This window comes from Heterodontus francisci, chromosome 3 (genome assembly GCF_036365525.1).
Source record: "Heterodontus francisci isolate sHetFra1 chromosome 3, sHetFra1.hap1, whole genome shotgun sequence".
Classification (NCBI taxonomy): Eukaryota; Metazoa; Chordata; class Chondrichthyes; order Heterodontiformes; family Heterodontidae; genus Heterodontus; species Heterodontus francisci.
Genome location: NC_090373.1, coordinates 157,428,861 through 157,452,092, shown reverse-complemented (window position 1 = coordinate 157,452,092; position 23,232 = coordinate 157,428,861). Strand labels below are relative to the sequence as shown.

Genomic DNA, 23,232 nt, shown 5'->3' with positions numbered 1-23,232 from the left:
TGGCTTGAATGGGGACTTGATCCTTGAAGCAACATTAATGGAAGCAAGTTAAACTTAACATTTCCCCTTGTATTGTGGTCTCAATCACCAACAAAGTGATCTTCAATCATTCTCTCATTTCCCTCCCCGCCTGCATCCCCCTACCCTCCTTCAACTCGACTTATTTCTGCATCTGCTTGGGGGAGGGAAAAACTGTTCCCTAAGTCACACAGCTGCACTCCAAATTCCCAGTTACCTAGCCTTTGGCACTCCATTTCCACAATACCTCTGCAATTGTTGATTTCCTTAACCATTCCCTCACTTCCACTTCTAATGCCTTCCAACCCAGTTGTTCCTCCGATACAACACTCTCAAGTCCAATGGAAGAAGACCTAATGTGCAACCGACTTAGCCCTCCATCACCCAGATCTGGCGTAACCACTTCAAGCTGTACCAGGCCTTACTGTCCACTGCCAAAATTAGCCACTACTCTCTTACCTTTCTGGAGGACAGATATCCATGTGCCTCTTTTCTCCATTATCAACTGCCTTCTTAAATCTCACCCTCTCCTCTACCCCTTCCCACCCTCTTGGCTACCCAGTACAAGGAGTTAATGGATTTCTTCACAATAGAGAGTTTTTGTTGCTTTTTCCTTTCCTGTGTCCATGAAGCCAAGCTTTCATCTTACAGCCCGTCCTATTCTAGCCATGAAGCCACAGCTCTCATTTCTTCCCATCTCTTCAACCAAGTCAACAACGGGAAGTCTAAACGAATTAGCCTTGGCTCCAGCTGGAACTTCATATCCTCACCACCAACTCATTCCTACCTGACTGCTATCTCAGCCTCACCAGACTGGACGTTGGATTTGAGTTTTTAACCCACATTGTCTCAATTTTAAAGTCTGCCCATTTCCACACCTGCCACAGTTCACCTGTTGCTGAAAGCTTCATTCATGTCACTTTCAAACCCAATTAATCCGATACGCTCCTCATCAGCCATCCCATCCTAAGTAAACTTCAGCTCATGTGAATCTCTGCTGCTCGTATCTTCTTCTTCAATAAATTTGCCCATCATCCCTATTCTCACTGGTCTACATTTGACTTACGATCCCCCAACACCTCAAATTTAAAATCCTCATCCTTTTGTTTAAATCCTATGTTCCTCCCCATATTTAATCTACTTCAGTTCTGTAACACCCCTCCCACCCTGAGCCTCAATTCCTCTGACTGCAACATCTTCCCACCCCCCCACCAATCCTCGTGGCCATGTCTTCAACATCTAAGGCCCACACTGTGCAATTCCCCACTGAGCCCTTCTTTCTATCAGTTTATCCCCATCAAGATCATCTTCTGGTGACCTCTCCAGTCTCTGCTTTGTTGGTTTAGTGTCCATTTTTCCTTGTGCCTCTGAAGTTTCTTCGGTTAATTTTTCTTTTTTAAAGGTGCTATATCAATGCTTGTTGTTAAGTTCCCAAGACTCAATTGAATCAAGTAACAACAGTTTCTATCCAGTTGCATTTGTCTTGAGTATCAAGATAGATTATAAATGAACAAAAACTAGGAATGGCACATCTAGAACAGAGGCAATTTTGTACTGAATTGTCTGCATCTGCACAATGAGGGACGTTATGTAATAGGAAATTACTAAACTGCCATAGTCTCAATTATTTTATAAATAGATCTGAAACAGAAGATTTGATAAATGTGCATGGCATATATCAGCTGATTCAGATAAAACCTGAACTTCTAATATGAGTCAGTTGTCTAGCTTGTAAGGGCTGAAACTGCATGTGTCATGGATTTGTTAGCAAAATTTTATCTGCAATATTCTGTAAAAGTGGATCTGAGCAACCAACGTCAAGTCTTATAATTACTATACAATGCATATTCAGATTTAGTGACAGAACCCTCATTATTTTTTTACATTTCTGTCCATTGAAGTATTTAGTTAAGTAATTTATAATCAGCTCATTAACAATTAATGATCTGTGAAAAGGGAGATGATCATTAGGCAAGCAGCTTCCACCCCACTTATTTGTAATGATATCATAGCGAATCCCCTGAAGCTGCTGTATGGATGCCTTCTAATTGAAACGCATCCTCTCAGATGGGACATACAAAGAAGTTTTTTTTTGGTTTTGAGGGGAAATGTACTTTCTCTTCTTTCACCCCTTTTGCAAAACTTTTTTTTTTAACAAAGTCAGCAGTATCTAAAATAGCTTTTACCTCAATTTTCTCCCCATCTCCTTTACTGGGAAGTATACAGTAAATGGCAGAACCCTTAGGAGTATTGACAGGCAGAGAGATCTGGGTGTACAGGCCCACAGATCACTGAAAGTGGCAACGCAGATGGATAAGGTAGTCAAGGCATACGGCATGCTTGCCTTCATCGATCGGGGCATACAGTATTAAAATTGACAAGTCATACTGCAGCTGTACAGAACCTTAGTTAGGCCACACTTAGAATATTGTGTACAATTCTGGTCGCCACACTACCAGAAGGATGTGGAGGCTTTGGAGAGGGTACAGAAGAGGTTTACCAGGATGTTGCCTGGTCTGGAGGGTATTAGCTATGAGGAGAGGTTGGATAAACTCAGATTGTTTTCACTGGAACGATGGAGGTGGAGGGGCGACATGATAGAGGTTTACAAAGTTATGAGTAGCATGGACAGAGTGGATAGTCAGAAGCTTTTTCCCAGGGTGTAAGAGTCAATTACTAGGGGACATAGGTTTAAGGTGCGAGGGGCAATGTTTAGAGGGGATGTGCGAGGCAGGTTTTTTTACACAGAGGGTAGTGAGTGCCTGGAACTTGCTGTCGGGGAAGGTGGTGGAAGCAGGTACGATAGCGACGTTTAAGAGGCATCTTGACAAATATATGAATAGGATGGGACTAGAGGGATACGGACCCCGGAAGTGCAGAAGGTTTTAGTTTAGACAGGCATCAAGATCGGCGCAGGCTTGGAGGGCCGAATGGCCTGTTCCTGTGCTGTACTGTTCTTTGTTCTTTGAAGGCATCAACCAATGCTGCAGTACACGTAGATGAGGGCTGGCCTCCTTCCCACATGGGCGGCACAGTGGCGCAGTGGTTAGCACCGCAGCCTCACAGCTCCAGGGACCCGGGTTCGATTCTGGGTACTGCCTGTGCGGAGTTTGCAAGTTCTCCCTGTGTCTGCGTGGGTTTTCGCCGGCTGCTCCGGTTTCCTCCCACATCCAAAGACTTGCAGGTGATAAGTAAATTGGCCGTTGTAAATTGCCCCTAGTGTAGGGAGGTGATAGGAAATATGGGATTACTGTAGGGTTAGTATAAATGGGTGGTTGTTGGTCGGCACAGACTCGGTGGGCCGAAGGGCCTGTTTCGGTGCTGTATCTCTAAATAAAAATAAATAAATGATGAAAGGGTTCAACATGACAGCATTGGACCACAAAACTGTTATTAATGCATTCTAAAAATATTTATCTTTTTACAGCACAGGAAATTGAAATACAACAGTGGGATTATCATTCCTGTTATATTGAAAGAGTTAATTATTGATGGGTCTAATTAAAAATGGATTAAAATGTTGTAATTTAATTATGCCCTGTGCACTCTCACCTTCTAAACTTTACAGCTAATCTTGCAAATCCTTCACATCCTGCCAGTGACTCAGTTTTTCTGGTAACTCTATAGGTGTACCACTGTTAACATGCACTGTACTTCTGTTTTGTTCGCTCTCCTCAATTTCCCCAACCTCCCAAAAACAGACGGCTTTTGGTTACAAGTGTCAAGGCCGTACACCTGCATTTTCACATTTGCAGTGCTGACTGATTAATCGTCGTCAAGTGCTGCGACTCTGGCACATAGGCTCAGGTGTTACACTGAAGTGTGACTGATTGGCAGTTGGATAGAAAATGTAAGAAGCCCAGACCTGCATTGTTTTTAGAAGGCCGTTACCGATAGCTTTTTACAAAATTAAAGTTTGAAAGGAATACGCTGAACAAACAGTTGACAGTATCTATTTGAAATGTTTCAAATAAAAGTGTATCTCCTTTCTTTAGCACACACCAACAATGCCTCCAGCAACACAAACTTACCACCATCAACTTGGGTGTTAAAATGTTCGAACAATCTTTGTTAAAGGAATTATTTGTGCAGACTTGGAGAGATTTAGTTAACAACAAGGCTGCAAACTGAATCTGTTCTTTAAGAGCTGACACTCTTAATTTCCACATGGAATAGTGTTTTGTTTTTAGTCAGTTTAAGCTATGAATCTTTCTGCAGGAAAGAAACAGTAATTAATGACAGCAGCATTGAAGAGTTTCTGTAGAATTTAATTGTCTCTTCAAAAAAATCTTGTATGTAGTATGAATAAATACACTTTTTTAGATGTAGATATGTCTCAGATCACACGGTGGGAGAGACTTCTTTTATCTCTTTCAGTAAAAGAAACCCTGTCCTTGTATCAGATGAACAGAACTCTTATTTCTCCCATATCGTTTCTCTGTTCTCAATCAAGACCCTTGGCATTTGTGCTTACATGGGATTCTTGGTTCCTTCAGGACCTCACCCAAATAACCACTCTGTGTGTGAACCCAGGCAGTGGCTCTGAATGGTTATTTGGCTACGAGGTGCATCGTAGCTCAGCCATAAGCTGTCTTCGCTCGACATCAACATGTCCATGTTCCAGCCGGACCACTACACAATTGGGCACAGAATTAATTTCCTATTTATATCGCAACCCTTCCTCCCTGCCCCCACTCTAGTCTCATTTACAGAAGAACATAAGAAATAGGAGCAGGAGTAGGCCCTTCGAGCCCGCTCCGCCACTCAATGAGATCATGGCAGGTCTTCTACTTCTACTTCAGCACCATCTTCCTGCACTATCCCCGTATCCTTTGATGTTTTTAATATATAGAAATCTATCAATCTCAGTCTTGAACATACTCAATGACTGATCCTCCAAAGCCCTTTGGAGCTGAGAATTTCAAAGATTCATCATCCTCTGAGTGAAGAAATTCCTCCTCCTCTCAGTCCTAAATGGCCTGCCCCTTAGTCTGAGACTATGTCCCCTGGTTCTAGACTCCCCAGCCAGGGGAAACATTCTTTCTGCATCCACCCTGTCCAGCCCTGTAAGAATTTTGTATGTTTGAATGAGATCACATGTCATTCTTCTCAACTCCAGAAAATAAAGGCCCAGTCTATTTAATCTTTCCTTATAGGACAATCCTCCATCACAGGAATTAGTTTGGCGAACCTTTGTTGCACTCCCTCTATGGCAAGTATATCTTTCCTTGGGTAAGGAGACCAAAACTGCACACAGTACTCTAGATGCAGTCTCACCAAAGCTCTATATAATTGCAGTAAGACTCCTATTCTCAAATTCTCTTGTAATAAAGGCCAACATACCATTTACCTTAATTGTTTGCTGTACCTGCTTGTTAGCTTGATAACTATAACATCATCTTGTAAAGAGCTTTTTCAAAGGCTTTTAGGAAGTCTAGGTGTACGATGTTTTGGACCTTTCCATGCTCTACTTTAGATAACATTTCCTCAAAAAACTGCAATTAGACAGGCAGTATCATCTTGTTTTGAATCAGTGATAGTTGCTGTTCACTAGGTTATCATTGTGCAGATAATTATTACATTTGTTTCTGATCAGATTTTTTTCTGGGTCTTCGCTTGCCTTTTTGAATAGATGAGTTGGAATTCATATCTGAAGATGTAACGTACTCTCAGATAAGGACTTGTGGCCTCTTAAGTTTAAGGCAGAAATACACAAGTTACAAAACAGAAATAGGCCATTCTGCCCAACCTGTCTATGCTGGAATTTACCATGCATGTGAGCAAATTGCTGTCGATGTAATTGTATTTTAACCAAACCTACTCATAAGATTTTTTTTAAGCAACAATAAAAGTCAGGGTCAGCAATTTTCATTTGTCTACTCATGATTGGCAGCATGGACCCCAAAACACAAGAACACAAGAAATAGGAGCAGAAATAGACCATATGGCCCATCGAGCCTGCTCCGCCATTCAAAACAATTGTGGCTGATCTTAGGATTCAACTGCACTTTCCTGCCCGCTTGCCATATCTCTTGATTTCCTGAGAGATCAAAAATCTGTCTACCCCATCCTTAAATGTATTCAATGATGGAGCATCCACAACCCTCGGGTAGAGAATTCCAAAGATTCACAACCGTTTGAGTGAAGTAATTTCTGCACATCTCAGTCCTCAATGATCGGCCCCTTATCCTGAGACTGTGCCCCCGTGTTTTTGATTCCCCGACCAGCGGAAATAATCTCCGTCGACCCTATCCAGCCCCTTTAGAATCTCGTACGTTTCAATGAGATCACCTCTCATTCTTCTAAACTCCAGAGTATACAAGCCCAATTTACTTAGCCTGTCATCATAGGACAATCCCCTCATCCCAGGGACCAATGTAGTGAACTTTCACTGTACTGTCTCCTGTGCAAGTATATACTTTCTTAAATGTGGAGACCAAAACTGCACACAGTATTCCAGATGTGATCTCACCAAAATGCTGTACAATTATAGCAGTACTTCCTTATTCCTGTACTCCAATCCCCTTGCACTAAAGGCCAACATGCCATTTCCTTCCTAATTGCTTGCTGTACCTGCTTGCTAGCTTTCAGTGGCTCATGAATAAGGAAACCCAAGTCCCTTTGAAGTTCAACATTTCACAGCCTCTCACCATTTAAGAAATATGCTATTTCTGTTCTTCCTACCAAAGTGGATAACCCTACATTACTCTACATTGTATTCCATCTGCCAAATTTTTGCCCACTCGATTAGCCTCTCCAAATCCCCTTGAAGCATCTTTGCATCCTCCTCCATAGCTCACATTACCACCTAGTTTTGTGTCATCTGCAAACTTGGAAATGTTGCGTGTAATCCCACATCCAAATTATTGATATAGATTGTAAATAGCTGGGACCCAAGCACTGATGCAGTACCCCACTAGTCACAGCCTGCCAACCTGAAAATGACCTCTTTATTTATACTCTCTGTTTTCTGTCCGTTAACCAGTTCTCAGTCCTTGCTAGTATATTCCCCACAATCCCATGTGTTCTAATTTTGTTTACTAACCTCTTGTGTGGGACCGTATCAAATGCTTTCTGAAAATCTTAATATAACACATCCACCGGTTCCCCTTTATTCTGCTAGTTACATCATCAGAAAACTTAACAGGTTTGTTAAACATGATTTCCCTTTCATAAATCCAGGTTGGCTCTGTCTAATCCTACCATTATTTTCTAAGTGTCCTGTTGTCACATCCTTTAAGCATTTTCCCTATGATGTTAGACTAACAGGACTGTATTTCCCCGTTTTCTCTCTCCCTGCTTTCTTAATTAATGGGGTTACAATTACCACCAACTCGTCATCTATCTCTATAGCCAACTATTTCAACACTCTAGGATGTAGATCATCAGGTCCAGGGGATTTATCTACTTTCAGTCCCATTAGTTTCTCTAGTAATTTTTTTGAAACTAGTAATATCTTGCAGTTCCTCGTTTACACTAGTCCCTTGATTCTCCTATTCCTGGGAGGTTTTTAGTATTTTCCTCCGTGAAAACAGATGCAAAGTATTTGTTTAGTTTCTTTGCCATTTCCTTATTCGCCAATATAAATTCTCCTGACTCCTCTTGTAATGGACCCACATTTGTTTTTGCTAATCTTTTTCTTTTTACATACCTATCGAAGCTTTTACAGTCCGTTGTTATGTTTCTCTCTAGTTTGCTCTCATTCTATTTTCCCAATCTTTTTGTTGGTCCTTCTTTGCAAAATTCTCCCAATCCTCAGGCTTACCACTTTTTTTGGCAACTTTATATGCCTCTTCCTTTGATCTAATACAATCCTTGATTTCTTTCATTAGCCATGGTTGGAACACTTTCCTTACTGGGTTTTTGTGTATTAAAGGAATGTATTTTTGATCTAAACTATGTATTAGTTTTTTAAATGTTAGCCATTGCCTGACTACCGTCATATCTTATAACGTAGTTTCCCAATCCACCAGAGCCAGTTTGCCCCTCATATCTTCATAGTTTCCTTTGCTTAGATTTAAGACCTTAGTTTCTGGTTGAACTACATCACTTTCAGACTTAGAATTTTACACTAACATATTATGATCACTCTTTCATCAAGACTCCTTTGCAAGAAGATTATTAATTATCCCTTTTTCATTGCACAATAATAGATCTAAAATAGCCTGTTCCCTAGTTGGTTCCTCAAAGTACTGCTCTAGAAAACCATCTTGCATACATTCCAAGGATTCATCCTCCATAACATTAGTACTAATTTGGTTTACCTAGTCTATATGTAGATTGAGATCCCCCATGATTACTGTATTGCCCTAGTTTCATGCACTTTTAATTTCCAGATTTAGACTCTGATTTGCATTACCACTACTGTTTTGTAGCCTATAAACAACTCCTACCAATGTGTTCTGCCCCTTGCTGTTCTTAGTTCCACCCAACCTGATTCTACATCTTTTCTTTAGAATTAAGGTCATCTCTCACTACAGTACTAATGCCCTCTTTAGCAGAACTGCCCCACCACCTTTTCCCAGCTTCCTGTCCTTCCTGAATACTCAGGTCCTAGCTTTGGTTTCCTTGTAACCATGTCTCTGTAATGGCTATCAGGTCATACATATGAAATTTTCTTTGAGCTGACAATTCATCTGTTTTATTGAGAATGCTATGGGCATTGATACAGAGCCCTTAGTTCAGTTTTTTACTCTTTTTGTAAACTATCTGCTGGCACACTTTTAAGTTTGCAGTCACTCCTTTCCTGCCATACTCTGATCATCATTACCTTTATTGCTACTTTGATCTGTTGCCTTGTCCTTTCCTTTTCATTTACTCAATCTTCCCCTACATAATCTCTTTCCCCCCCCCCCCCTTCTATTTAGTTTAAAGCCCACTCTAATTCCCTAGTTATCTGACTCACTAGAACAATTGTCCCAACACGGCTCCAGTGAAGTCCGTCCCAGCGGCACAACCCCTGTTAAAGAGGGCATTAGTACTGTACTGAGAGATTACCTTAGTTCTAAAGAAAAGATGTAGAATCAGGTTGGGTGGAATTAAGAACAGCAAGGGGCAGAACACATTGGTGCCAGTGCGCCACGAACTGGACATCTCCCACACCAGTCTTTGATCCACACATTCATCTGTCTAATCTTACTTTCCCTGTGCCAATTTGCATGTGGCTCAGGTAATAATCCAGAGATGTTTATCTTTGAGGTTCTGCTTTTTAATTTAGTGCCTCGCTCCTCATAGTCCCTTTGCAGTACCTCTTTCCTAGTCCTATCTATGTCGTTGATACCTACATGGACCATGACAACTCGATCCTCCCCCTCCCACTGCAAGTTCCTCTCCAGCCCTGAGCAGATGTCCTGAACCTTTGCAGCAGGCATACAACAAAGCCTTCTGGATTCTCGCTCTCAGCTGCAGAAAACAATGTCTATCCCCCTGACTATACTGTTCCCTACTACCATAACATTCCTTTTCACTCCCCCTACTTGAATGGCTTCCTGCACCATGGTGCCATGGTCAGTCTGCTCATCCACTACAGTCCTCGCTCTTGCCCATACAAGCTGCAAGAACCTCAAACTTGTTGCTCAATTGCAAGGACTTAGGCTCCTCCACTCCAACCTTCTCGATAGATGAGGAAATTAAATGTAATATATCCAAGTTTGCGGATGACACAAAGCTGGGTGGGAGTGTGAACTGTGAGGAGGATGCACAGAAGCTCCAGTGTGATTTGGACAGGTTGAGTGAGTGGACAAATACATGGCAGATGCTGTATAATGTGGATAAATATGAGGTTATCCACTTTGGTGGCAAAAACAGAAAGGCCGATTATTATCTGAACGGCAATAGATTGGGAAAGGGGGAGGTGCAGCGAGACCTGGGTGTCCTTGTGCACCACTCACTGAAAGCAAGCATGCAGGTGCAGCAGGCAGTTGAGAAGGCAAATGGTATGTTGGCCTTCATAGCGAGAGAATTTGAGTACAGGAGCAAGGATGTCTTGCTGTAATTATACAAGGCCTTGGTGAGACCACACCTTGAGTATTATGCACAGTTTTGGTCTCCTTATCTGAGGAAGGATGTGCTTGCTATGGAGGGAGTGCAACGAAGGTTCACCAGACTGATTCCTGGGATGGCAGGACTGATGTATGAAGAGAGATTGGGTTGATTAGTCTTGTATTCGCTAGAGTTTAGAAGAATGAGAGGGGATCTCATAGAAACCTACAGAATTCTAACAGGACTGGATGCAAGAAGGATGTTCCTAATGGCTGGGGAGTCCAGGACCAGGGGTCACAGTCTAAGGATAAGGGGTAAGCTATTTAGGACTGAGATGAGGAGGGATTTCTTCAGCCAGAGAGTGGTGAACCTGTGGAATTCTCTACCACAGAAAGCAGTTGAGGCCAAATCATTAAATATATTCAGGAAAGAGTTAGATATAGTTCTTGGGGCTAAAGGGATCAAGGGATACGGGGAGAAAGCGGGAACAGGGTACTGAGTTTGGATGATCAGTCATGATCGTATTGAATGGCGGTGCAGACTCGAAGGGCCAAATGGCCTACTCCTGCTCCTATGTTTCTATGTTTCTTTGTCTATGATCCCCTTGCCTGCCTTACTCACAGTCACACCCTCCTGTCCCTGACTGCTGGGCAAATCAGACGACCCTATCCTAAGGGGTGTGACTGCCTTCTAGAGCAAAGTGTCCAGGTACAGCTTCGACTGAGATCAGCTAACTTGGCATTGACAGGATTGAAACTGACATCTGGCTCAGTGATAAACTGGCAGTTTTAAATCAATTGACTGGACTTCACTGATTAAATGTTGTGATCCTCTTGCTTTGAAACTTTCATTTTTGAAATTTTGAACAAGTTATACCTCATTATCTCGCCTGGTCCCATTCTTACAAATCTAATCTTAGCCAGAGAATCACCTGCAATGGCTGATCTTGCTGCTGCTATACTGTTAACCTCTGGCATCCCCCAAGGATCCATTTTTGGACCCCTTCCTATTTCTGATCTACATGCTGCCTCTCAGCAACATCATCCAAAAATACAGCATCAGTTTTTAGCTGTACCTCAACATCTCCTCAGCCCCTCCAGTCTCTCTCTAAATTGTCAGACTTCTTGACTGACATTCAGTGCCAGATGAGCAGAAATTTCCTCCAACTAAATATTGGGAAAATTGAAGCCATTATCTTCAGTCCCTGCTACAAACTCCATACACTAGCCACCAACTCCATCCCTCTAATTAGCAATTATCTGAGACTGAACTAGACTGTTTGCAATCTTGGTGTCATCATGTTTGACCCCGAGATGCGCTTCCGATCTCACATCCATGCCATTGCTCGGACTGCCTATTTCCAGCTCTGTAATGTTGCCTGACGTCACCCCTGCCTGAGCTCATCTGCTGAAACCCTTCTCTATGCATTTGTTAACTCTTGAGTTGAATTTTCCAACTCATTCCTGGATAGCCTCCCAATGTTACCTTTAAAATTTAGTTGTAAGAGGTCCTTTTTTTTTCAACGCATGGCCCCTATGAATCTTTTTGCATGGCTGCGGATGCCGGTTATTCATCACAGAATGAGGCTTGTGCAGTACCTTTCAGGCTGCTGCACAACCTAGCAGTAACATTACAGCCTCCAATCTTCTACCCTGTGTGCTCACTGACCTACATTGGCTCCCAGTTAAGCAATGCCTCGATTTCAAAACTCTCATTCTTGTTTTCAAATCGCTCCATGGCCTCACCCCTCCCTTTCTCTGTAATCTCCTACAATCCTCAGTATCTGTGCTGCTCTAATTCTGACTTCTTGAGCATCCCCCATTTTAATTACTCCACCATTAGTGGCTGTGCTTTCAGCTGCCTAGGCCCTAAGCTCTGGAATTCCCTGCTTAAACATCTAATTCTCTCTACCTCTCTTTCCTCCTTTAAGGTACTCCTTAAAACCTGTCTCTTTGATCAAGCTTTTTCTCTTTTGTCCCAATATCTCTATGAGGCTCAGTGTTATATTTTGTTCTATAATCCTCCTGTGAAGCGCATTGGGATGTTTTATATAGGTGCTATATGAATGCAAATTGTTATTAGATTTAGGTATTAACTTATATTAACCTATGCAATTTGATAGATTTCAAAGACTTCTGATTTGTGAAATGAATTGTGCTTATAATTAAAAATGCTGAAATTATTCAGCAGGTCTGTGCATCTATGGAGAGAACTGACAAATGGTCCACACCTGAAACATTAACTCATCCATTTTCTCGCCAGATGCTGAGCGGCTTGTTGAGTGTTGGCATCATTTTCTGGTTCTGTTTTAGATTTCCATTGTCTGTAGTTTTTGCTAAATATGTATAAATTGTGTGGTATATGAGAAGCACTTGCCTTTAATTTTTAAATGTACTGTAAGTTCATTGTACCTGGAGTTGTGGAAGATGTGTGCCACTAGCAAAGATTTCACCACATGCTCATTTTGGCTACATGGTAAATTTTTCTGTTCCAAATTCCTGCACTGCTAATTTATTATTAGTCACTTGTTAGATAAATATTTGAATTGACTATTTTTCTTCAATGTTTCTTTTAAATAACTGTTCTTTGAAGGAAAAGTATCAGACTGAATTATCTAGTGTGCTGCTTTTTGATAGTGCAAATATGAAGATTATTCTGTCCAATTATTTAATATGTGTGCTGTATTTTCATGTCTAAATTTAATCCGTTACACTCAAACTGTGATGGTGTGTTCTTCACACCACAGGAAGCACATTCTAACTGTTTGTGACCACTCTGCATCTTTTCAAATGGTGAACTTGGAGTTATGTCAGTTTTATAATGACTGCACTTCCAAGTAATTCTATGTGAAGTATGTAAGGTTCTTGGAGAGATGTGACAAGATAGAAAGCAAGAAATAACTTGCAGTTATACGATGCCTTTCATTATACCTGGAGAGGGATTATACCTAGGGGGAGATGGTGGCATAGTGGTAATGTCGCTAGACTAGTAATTCAGAGGCCCAGGCTAATGTCCTGGAGGACACAGGTTTGAATCCCACCATGACAGCTGGTGGAATTTAAATTTAATTAATAAAGAATCTGGTACTGAAAGCTAGTCTCACTAATGGTGCCATGAAACTGTCATCAATTTTTGCAAGAACCCATCTGGTTCACTAATGTCCTTTAGGGAAGGAAATCAGCTGTCCTTACGTGGTCTGGCCTACATGTGACTCCAGATCCACAGCAATGTGGTTGACTCTTAACCGCCCTCTGAAATGGCCTAACAAGCCACTCAGTTGTCAAGGGCAATTACAGATAGGCAACAAACGTTGGCCTTGCCAGCAATGGCCACATCCCATGAAAGAATTTTTTAAAAATTGGTCAGGTCATCTCAGCTAATCTAGCCAATACATTTAATCATCATTGCTTTATAAACAAACATGGCAGCTGATTTGTCACAGCATGATTCCACAAAAGATAATCAAACAGCTAATTTTTTTTTACTGGCACGAGTTGAGGGATGAAGTTTGTCCAGAGCGGCTGGTGAGCTCATGGCTGTTTTTCAAATGTTGCTAACTATATCTACATGAATAAGAAGACAGAGCCTGTTTCAGAGGAGAATGTGAAAGCACTTTCACCTGAGACAAGGGCTAAATAAACCATTTCTTAGATTTTTGGGGGAAAAAAACATACAGCCACAGGAAAGCTGAACCGATGCTTGCTGGTTAGTAGTATGCAACTTCAGCATTTGGCCAAATCAGTTTAGGTTTTCATAATACACTCCAAGACATTTATTATCTCTCAGATCTTTGACTTGCTCAACTGTCTTAACATCTACCATGAAATCAGTGACTTGTTCTGGATTATATGAACCATGAACACCTAACAGCCAACCAATACCTTATGTGAGTGGTTCTTGGGTTAGCACAGTTGGTGAGAGTAAATAAACTCTGAAGTATTCAGAGCTGCTTGTAAATTTAAATACAGACTTGTCTGATTGGGCAACAAATTGGGGAGAGGGGATTAGACAATGAAGGGTGATTATAGATGTATTGCACTCAGTCTCCCCTCATACTGCACAGCTTTAATGCATTGTTCAGAGCTGCACTATGAAAAACACCACTTAATTCCATACTGTAGGAATAGCAGTGATGGTTTGAAAGTATCTGACAGTACTCATTCAGTAATGTGGAAAGCATAGTCAAGACTGTTTCTAAGGTGCGTTAGCTTTCATTATAATACATATTTCACCAAGACAAGCTATAATTTTAATATTGTATGATTTCAAGCTATGTTGCAACCCAGTGATTGCAAGCTATTATAGTCTGGTAAATCTGAGTGCTGAATTTTTAAACAAATTTTATTCTTTGTATTTCAGCCACTAAATGAGCGACCATTTATTCAGAAGCTATTTCGTCCAATCAGTGCAGAAGGACAGCCACATAATCTTGGTGACTTATTGAAAGAAATGTTTCCTGCTGCTGTAACTCCTGAAGGTAGGATTCTGAAAATCCTTTAGTCATGTGACCCGAATTCAGTGCATACTTTTTGCATGATTTGAATTTTTAATTATCAAACTCTGATCCTTGATCTACAGATGATTATAGCAACCAGGATGAAAAACTGAATTATCAATTTGCTACTAATTTGTCAAATCAAATCATCAAAATGTGCCTGTGTTTTTGATGGTTTTAAAACATGAGGCCTGAAGGCAACTGGATTTTTAATATTTTGCCCTTCATCTAATTTAATTTTCGAGCAAGGTGAAGGTTATTTTCTAAGTTTTGATTCTGGGTAATGTGTACATCAAACCATTTTTCTTGTGTAGTCAGCCCTATATCTTTTAAGATGGGTGGAAAGAAAAGAGTTTCTAAGTTGGGTAACTATGTTTAACTCAGCCTACAACCTTTTTGTTGAAGGCGTGATTGCATGAAATCATGCCTTGCTTTTATGTCCTTTTAATTTTAGCTCTGTCAACTTTTTAGAATAATTGTTTTACTCTCTTCATAGCTTCAGTCTAAACCTTCCCACTCCATAAAGACAGGAGATGGAAGTTGAAATAATTAGAGCATGTTTCAGCACCTGACCTTGGAAACACAATTAATGATCAAAATTCTGGTTGATATAATTTTGAAAATATAGTCTTATCCTGGAGCATTCCTTTGAATACTTTACCAGACTTGATAACTATAACATCTTGTAAAGAACTTTTTCAAAGGTTTTTAGGAAGTCTAGGTATACGATGTTTTGGACCTTTACATACTCTACTTTAGATAACATTTCCTCAAAAAACCGGTTAGTCAGGCAGTATCATCTTGTTTTGAATCAGTGATAGTTGCTGTTCACTAGGTTATCATTGTACAGATAATTATTACATTTGTTTCTGATCAGTTTTTTTTCTGGGTCTTCGCTTGCCTTTTTGAATAGATGAGTTGGAATTCATATCTGAAGATGTAACGTACTCTCAGATAAGGACTTGTGGCCTCTTAAGTTTAAGGCAGAAATACACAAGTTACAAAACAGAAATAGGCCATTCTGCCCAACCTGTCTATGCTGGAATTTACCATGCATGTGAGCAAATTGCTGTCGATGTAATTGTATTTTAACCAAACCTACTCATAAGATTTTTTTTAAGCAACAATAAAAGTCAGGGTCAGCGATTTTCATTTGTTTACTCATGATTGGCAGCATGGACCCCAAAACACAAGAACACAAGAAATAGGAGCAGAAATAGACCATATGGCCCATCAAGCCTGCTCCGCAATTCAAAACAATTGTGGCTGATCTTAGGATTCAACTGCACTTTCCCGCCTGCTTGCCATATCTCTTGATTTCCTGAGAGATCAGAAATCTGTCTATCCCAGCCTTAAATGTATTCAATGATGGAACATCCATAACCCTCAGGGGTAGAGAATTCCAAAGATTCACAACCGTTTGAGTGAAGTAATTTCTGCACATCTCAGTCCTCAATGATCGGCCCCTTATCCTGAGACTGTGCCCCCGTGTTTTAGATTCCCTGAACTGCGGAAATAATTTGACTACCCTATCCAGCCCCTTTAGATTCTGATATGTTTCAATGAGATCACCTCTCATTCTTCTAAACTCCAGAGTATACAAGCCCAATTTACTTAGCCTGTCATCATAGGACAATCCCCTCATCCCAGGGACCAATCTAGTGAACTTTCACTGTACTGTCTCCAATGCAAATATATACTTGTCATCATAGGACAATCCCCTCATCCCAGGGACCAATCTAGTGAACTTTCACTGTACTGTCTCCAATGCAAGTCAATACTTTATTAAATGTGGAGATCAAAACTACACACAGTACTTCAGATGTGTTCTCACCAACACCCTGTACAATTGTAGCAATACTTATTCCTGTACTCCAATCCCCTTGCACTAAAGGTCAACATGCCATTTGCCTTCCTAATTGATTGCTATACCTGCATGTTAACTTTCTGCGTTCCTTGTACAAGCACTCCCAAGTCTCTTTGAATATCGACACTTACAGTTTCACACCTTTTAAATAATAATCTGCTTTTCTATTCTTACGACCAAAGTGCATAACTTCACACTTCCCTACATTGTACTCCATCTGCCATTTTGTTGCCCACTCACTTAACCTGTCTATATCTCTTTGCAGCTTCTCTGTGTCCTCCCCACAGCTTACCTTTCCACCTACCGTTGCATCATCAGCAAACTTAGATACATTACTCTCTGTCTCTTCATCTAAGTCATTAATATAGATTGTAAATAGCTGAGGCCCCAGCACTGATCCTTGTGTCACTTCACTATTTTCTGCCTGCCAACTTGAAAATGCCCTGTTTATGCCTACTGTCTGTTAGCCAATCATCTTTCCATGGTAATATGCCACCGTTAACTCTGTGAGCCCTTATCTTGCCTATTAACCTTTTTTGTGGCACCTTATCAAATGCCTTTTGGAAATCCAGGTATTCTGCATTGTCATGGAAGTGTTTTTTTCCCTCTCTGTTTAAAAACTATGGAGGAGAGGGTCTGTGTGCCTTTAAGACTGAGAGAAGTTTTTATTTTCTCTGAGAACAGAGTGTGCAAGCTACAAGCCTGTTCCTAAGCAACAGCAAGAGAGATGTGGGCACATGCCGTATTGTATCAATTTGACTGTGTGTAAAGAATGGCTAGAACCGGTTTGATCTGGCAGACCAGCGAAGGGTGCTCTCCTTGAAGGAAGGATTTGTCTTTCTCTCAGCAGAAAATCTACATTGGCCTACAGGCTGTATTTTGCCTAAAGAGGAAATAGAGCCTTGGAAAGGAATCTTTGTATTATTGGGGGTAGCAGATCGCTTTTCACTCCCATCTCTAAGAAGTCTGTGCCTCAGGAGTGTTTCTGGGAGTTCTGAAAACTCAGTAAAGTGTCTGCTGATAGACTTCTAATTCAATATCTAAACAGACCTGTTATTATATGCAAAATTGCAAGGCCAATGTGATGCTACTGCAGTTGAAGTGCCGTGAATGCCTATCCGTTATAGACTGTTCTTCAAACTCGCCTGGTGACTTTGAGTGGCGTCTTGAGTATTCGACTCTGGGACACCTCAGTACTCCAGGAAAGCAACCCACCAAGACTTACGACCCAGTTGTTTTATTATTCCTAAGAAACAATTCTAATGTTTAAAACATTTTTAGAACCAGTTAACCATTGGTTTTTGAATGTATATTTGTGTCCATGAAGGTTGGGAGGAATAAGAAGTTATAAAGTCTTTTCAGACATAGCTTTATCTCAGTATTGTTTAAGATTTAGTTATTAATAAGTAGTTAATTTTATGTTGTTTAAAGATACCTGGTTTGGTGCATTTTATTCTGAGGGTCAATAAAGTGTTTAATTTGGCTAATTTCTGGTAGGTGGGAATCTTAAATAATATGCTGTGACCTGTGCAGTAATGGGACTGAATTGACAGTACATTACTCCAGCCTCTGTCGTAACAACATCTTCTGGTTCCCCTCTATCTACCCTTCTAGTTGTATCCTCAAAAAACTCTAATAGATTTGTCAAACAGGGTTTTCCTTTAGTTAGACCATTTTGACTTGGTCTGATCATGCTGTGCTTTTCTAAGTACATTGTTAAGACTTCCTTAATAATAGATTCCAGCATTTTCCCAATGACTGATATGCTAACTGGCCTGTAGTTCCCTGTTTTTTCTCTCCCTCCTTTCTTGAAAAGCAGTGTAACATTTGCCAACATCCGATCTGATGGGACTGCTCCCGAATCTAAGGAATTTTGGAAAATCATAGCTAGCGCATCCACTATCTGTCCAGCTATCTCTTTTAGAACCGTAGGTTGTAGGCCATCAGGTCCTGGAGATTGGTCAGATTTTAGTCACTTAAGTTTCTCAATATTTTTGCTCTGCTGATATGAATTTCCTTAATTTCCTCACTTTTATAGCCCCTAGGTTACTGTCTCTTTCTGGTATGGAACTTGTGCCTTCTGCTGTGAAGACAGACACAAAATATTTGTTCAATGCCTCTGCCGTTTCCTCATTCCCCATGATAATTTCTCCAATCTGCTTCTAAGGGACCAACGTTTACTTTAGCTACTCTCTTCCTTTTGATATACCTATAAAGGTTCTTACAATCTGTTTTGTATTGCTCACTAGTTTACTGTCATTCTATGTGTTCCTTTTTTATCAACTATTTGGTGGCCCTTTGCTGGTTTCTAAAACACTCCCAATCCTCAGACTTGCAACTCTTTTTTGCAACATTGTATGCTTTTTTTTTAGTACTATCCTTAACTTCCTGAGTGTCCCACAGAGGGGTCTTCTTTGCTGAGTTTTTGATTTTCAAAGAAATGTATTTTTGTTGAACATTTTGAATTGTTTCTTTAAAGGTTTCCCACTGTTCATTTACCGCCATATCTTTTAGTCTATTTACCCAATTTTCCTTAGCCAGTTCTCCCCTCATTCCTACATAATTGGCTTTGTTTAAGATTCATGTCTGTGACTGGGGCAGGTCACTTTCAAACTTAACATGAAATTCAATGGTATTATGATCACTGTTTCCCAGTGGATCTTTTACGATGACATTGCTAATTAACCCTGCTTCATTACGCAATACTAGATCTAAGATAGCTTTATATAAAAGCAAAACACTGCGGATGCTGGAAATCTGAAATAAAAACAAGAAACGTTGGAAATACTCAGGTCTGGCAGCATCTGTGGAGAGAGAAGCAGAGTTAACGTTTCAGGTCAGTGACCCTTCTTCAGAACTGGCAGATATAAGAAATGTAAAAGATTTTAAGCAAGTAAAGCGGGGGTGGGGCAAAAGATAACAAAAGAGAAGGTGTTGATAGGACAAGGTCACAATAGCTGACCAGAAGGTCATGGAGCAAAGGCAAACAATATGCTGATGGCGTGCTGAAAGACAAAGCATTAGTACAGATAGGGTGTTAATGGACTGAAAACTGAACAGCCACAAGCACAAACATGAAAAAAACCCAGTGGGTAGGCACAGTAGAAACAAACTGAACAAACTAAAACAAAATAAACACAAAAAGAAAAAAAAAACTAAAAATAAAAGTAAAATGGGGGACCCGTCATGCCCTGAAATTATTTAATTCAGTGTTCGGTCCGGCTGGCTGTAACATGCCTAACCGGAAAATGAGATGCTGTTCTTCGAGCTTGCGTTGATGTTCACTGGAACACTGCAGAAATCCCAGGACAGAGATGTGAGCATGAGAGCAGGGGGGTGTGTTGAAATGGCCAGCAACTGGAAGCTCGGGGCCATGTTTTCGGACTGAGCGGAGGTGTTCCGCAAAGCAGTCACCCAGTCTGCGTTTGGTCTCCCCAATGTAGAGGAGACCACATTGTGAGCAGCGAATGCAGTATACTACATTGAAAGAAATACAAGTAAATTGCTGCTTCACCTGACAGGAGTGTTTGGGGCCTTGGATAGTAAGGAGAGAGGAGGTAAATGGGCAGGTATTACACCCCCCTGCAATTGCAGGGGAAGGTGCCATGGGAAGGGGACGAGGTGGTGGGGGTAATGGAGGAGTGAACCAGGGTGTCACGGAGGGAATGATCCCTTCGGAATGCTGACAGGGGAAGGGAGGGGAAGATGCCTTTGGTAGTGGCATCACGCTAAAGATAGCTTTATCCCTGGTTGACTCCACAATGTATTGCTCCAAGAAATTGTCCCGAAAACATTCTACAGACTCGTCTTCTAGACCATTCCTGCCAATTTCATTGTCCCAGTCTATATGAAGATTAAAGTCCCCCACAATTATTATATTGCCTTTGTTACAAGCTCCAATAATTTCTTGTTTAATACAAAGAACAAAGAAAATTACAGCACAGGAACAGGCCCTTCGGCCCTCCAAGCCTACGCCGATCCAAATCCTCTATCTAAACCTGTCGCCTATTTTCTAAGGGTCTGTATCTCTTTACTTCCTGCCCATTCATGTATCTGTCTAGATACATCTTAAAAGACGCTATCGTGCCCGCGTCTACCACCTCCGCTGGTAATGCGTTCCATGTACCCACCACCCTCTGCGTAAAGAACTTTCCACGCATATCCCCCCTAAACTTTTCCCCTTTCACTTTGAACTCGTGTCCCCTTGTAATTGAATCCCCCACTCTGGGGGAAAAAGCTTCTTGCTATCCACCCTGTCTATACCTCTCATGATTTTGTACACCTCAATCAGGTCCCCCCTCAACCTCCGTCTTTCTAATGAAAATAATCCTAATCTACTCAACCGCTCTTCATAGCTAGCGCCCTCCATACCAGGCGACATCCTGGTGAACCTCCAATGCTCTGTCCAGTGGTATAACTACTGATAGGGGGCCTATAAACTGGTACCACCAGTATTTTCTGATTCTTGCTGTTATTTTCACCCGTACTGATTCTTCATCATGATACTCTGAGGCCAGATCCTTTCTCACTAATGCCCTTATGGCATCCTTTACCAACAGTGCTACCCCTCCTCCTTTGCTATTCTGTCTGTCTTTCTGAAATTTTGTGTACCCTGGGGTATTTATTTCGCATGTAACCATGTCTCTGTAATGGCGATTAGATCTAAATCATGTACCCCTATTTGTGCCACTAGTTCATCTATCTTATCGCAGATGCTTCGCACATTCAGATAAAGAACCTTTAATTTCATGTTTTTGCTTCTGTTTCCTTCAATGACCTTATTTGCTGATGTACAATTTCTGTTAAACACTCTGTCTCTTCCTGTCCCATTCTGCTTGTCTTTACCCACAACATTATACTGTTCCGATGCCTTGGCCTTTATCTTTGGATTTCTAAATTCCACCCCGCCCGAACCCTCATCCCACTCTGTTCACAACCTCCAGTCTTATCTGCTGGCTCACTCTTGAGTTTGTATTCACTGTTCCTCCCTGCCACACCCTGATTATAATTATCCTTATTGCTATCATGCTCTCTTGCCTTTTCCTTTCTCTTTAAATTATCACATTTTCCCTCACTTGATCCCTCGCCCCCAATATTTAGTTTAAAGCCCTCCCTACTGGGTCATATGACTTGCCAGAACACTGGTCCCAGCACGGTTTAGGTGTGGACCGTTCCAACAGTACAGCTCCCACTTTCCTCAGTACTGGCGCCAGTGCCCAATGAATCGAAATCCATTTCTCCCACACCAATCTTTGAGCCACGTATTTAACTGTTTAATTTTATTTACCCTACACTAATTTGCCCGTGGCGCAGATAATAACCCAGAGATTATTATCTTTGAGGTCTGCTTTTTAATTTAGCCTCCAGCTGCTGGCTGCTCATACTCCCTATGCAGAACCTCTTCCTAGTCCTGTCTGTCATTGTTACCCACGTGGACCACGACAACGGGATCCTGCCCCTCCCATTGCAAGTTCCTCTCCATCCCCGAGAACACGTCCCGAACCCTGGCAGGCAACACAGCCTTTTGGACTCTTGCTCTTGGCTGCAGAGAATGGTGTCTATCCCCCTGACTATACTGTCCCCTACTACCACTACATTCCTATTTACTCCCCCTGCTTGAATGGCTTCCTGTGCAACAGTGCCACAGTCAGTTACATCCACCCTGCAGCCCTTGCTCTCATCCACACAAGCTGAAAGAACTCTGGTCTTGATTTTCAGAAGCCTCACAACGCCATCTTGCTGTTGACCATCGGAAAATGTTTTGGAATAGTGGCTACATTTTGCAGCCTATTTTTCAGTGTGAAGCTTGGGCTTCCACTAGTTTGCGCAAGCCCAATCCTATGTAAGTTAAGGGTCAGTTAGCCCATGTATAATTAATGGTCGACCTCTGCCCCAGCATGAGGCCACACTCAAAAACTAGACAAAATATGTCTGAAAGAAAGCCCCACAAATCAAGCTCCATGACTTTTAGGTATACTTTGAATAATGTTTTTTCTTCATCAAGGCTTTGAATTATTGTGCTTTATGATTCGGTTTCTCTGATACTCACTTCTGCCAGATTTGGGCAAAAAACTGTAACAATGGCAGTTAAAGCGGGAAATAACTGAAACTTTTCCTTCGAGCCGCTCTGCTTTCAATCTCCAAGCAGGACTTTTTTTTATTATTCGTTCTTGGGATGTGAACGTTGCTGGTAAGGCCAGCATTTATTGTCCATCCCTAATTGCCCTTGAGAAGATGGTGGTGAGCCCCCACCTTGAATCGCTGCTGTCCATGTAGTGTAGGGTGCTGTTAGGTGCTGTTCCAGGATTTTGACCCAGTAGCAGTGAAGGAACTACGTTATATTTCCGAGTCAGAATGGTGTATTCTGCGCAGCTTCACTGGAAGGAGCAGTCTTGGGCACATTACTCCTTCCAGCTGCCAGTGCCTCTGACAGCCGAGTAGTGTGGCTGCCATGTGGGCAGAAGGCTGGCCCAATTTTGCAGTTTACAGCCAACCAATTGCATGCCTGACTTTCAGTGCACATTCTCCTTGATTTCAGAACCTTTGTAAACTCGATCAAGTTTCACATAGGCGCACACATTTGATAGAAAGCAGTTTTTTGTAATTTTAATCCGAGAAAATTCAATTGCATAGTATGTTTAATCATCTTGTATACTTGTATTACACTAGTATTTTCTGTTTTTATTTTGCTACCTTGCTTATTTCCATTAGAAAGTGTTCAGTTTAGTGAAGAAACCAAGATAATGGCCTAAACAATTCTCAAAAAAAAATGGAGCAGTGTGATTGTTTCCTCCTCTCCTTTTGACTTACTTTGAAGTGATTTGATTGTTTCCATTTCTCCTTGAGATTGATTTTGGTGATGGCTGTTCAT

The 23,232-nt window shown here is 41.3% G+C and overlaps 1 protein-coding gene across 3 annotated transcripts in view; it reads left to right on the top strand.

Moving 5' to 3' along the window:
• The window catches only part of atg5 (ATG5 autophagy related 5 homolog (S. cerevisiae)), a 289,336-nt gene that overhangs the window by 198,211 nt on the left and 67,893 nt on the right, over nucleotides 1-23,232 (top strand). For all 3 annotated transcript variants that reach the window (XM_068027020.1, XM_068027007.1, XM_068027015.1), the window contains exon 7: nucleotides 14,359-14,476. In XM_068027020.1, coding sequence (XP_067883121.1) covers nucleotides 14,359-14,476 — 118 coding nt within the window. The remainder of the gene's footprint in view (nucleotides 1-14,358; nucleotides 14,477-23,232) is intronic.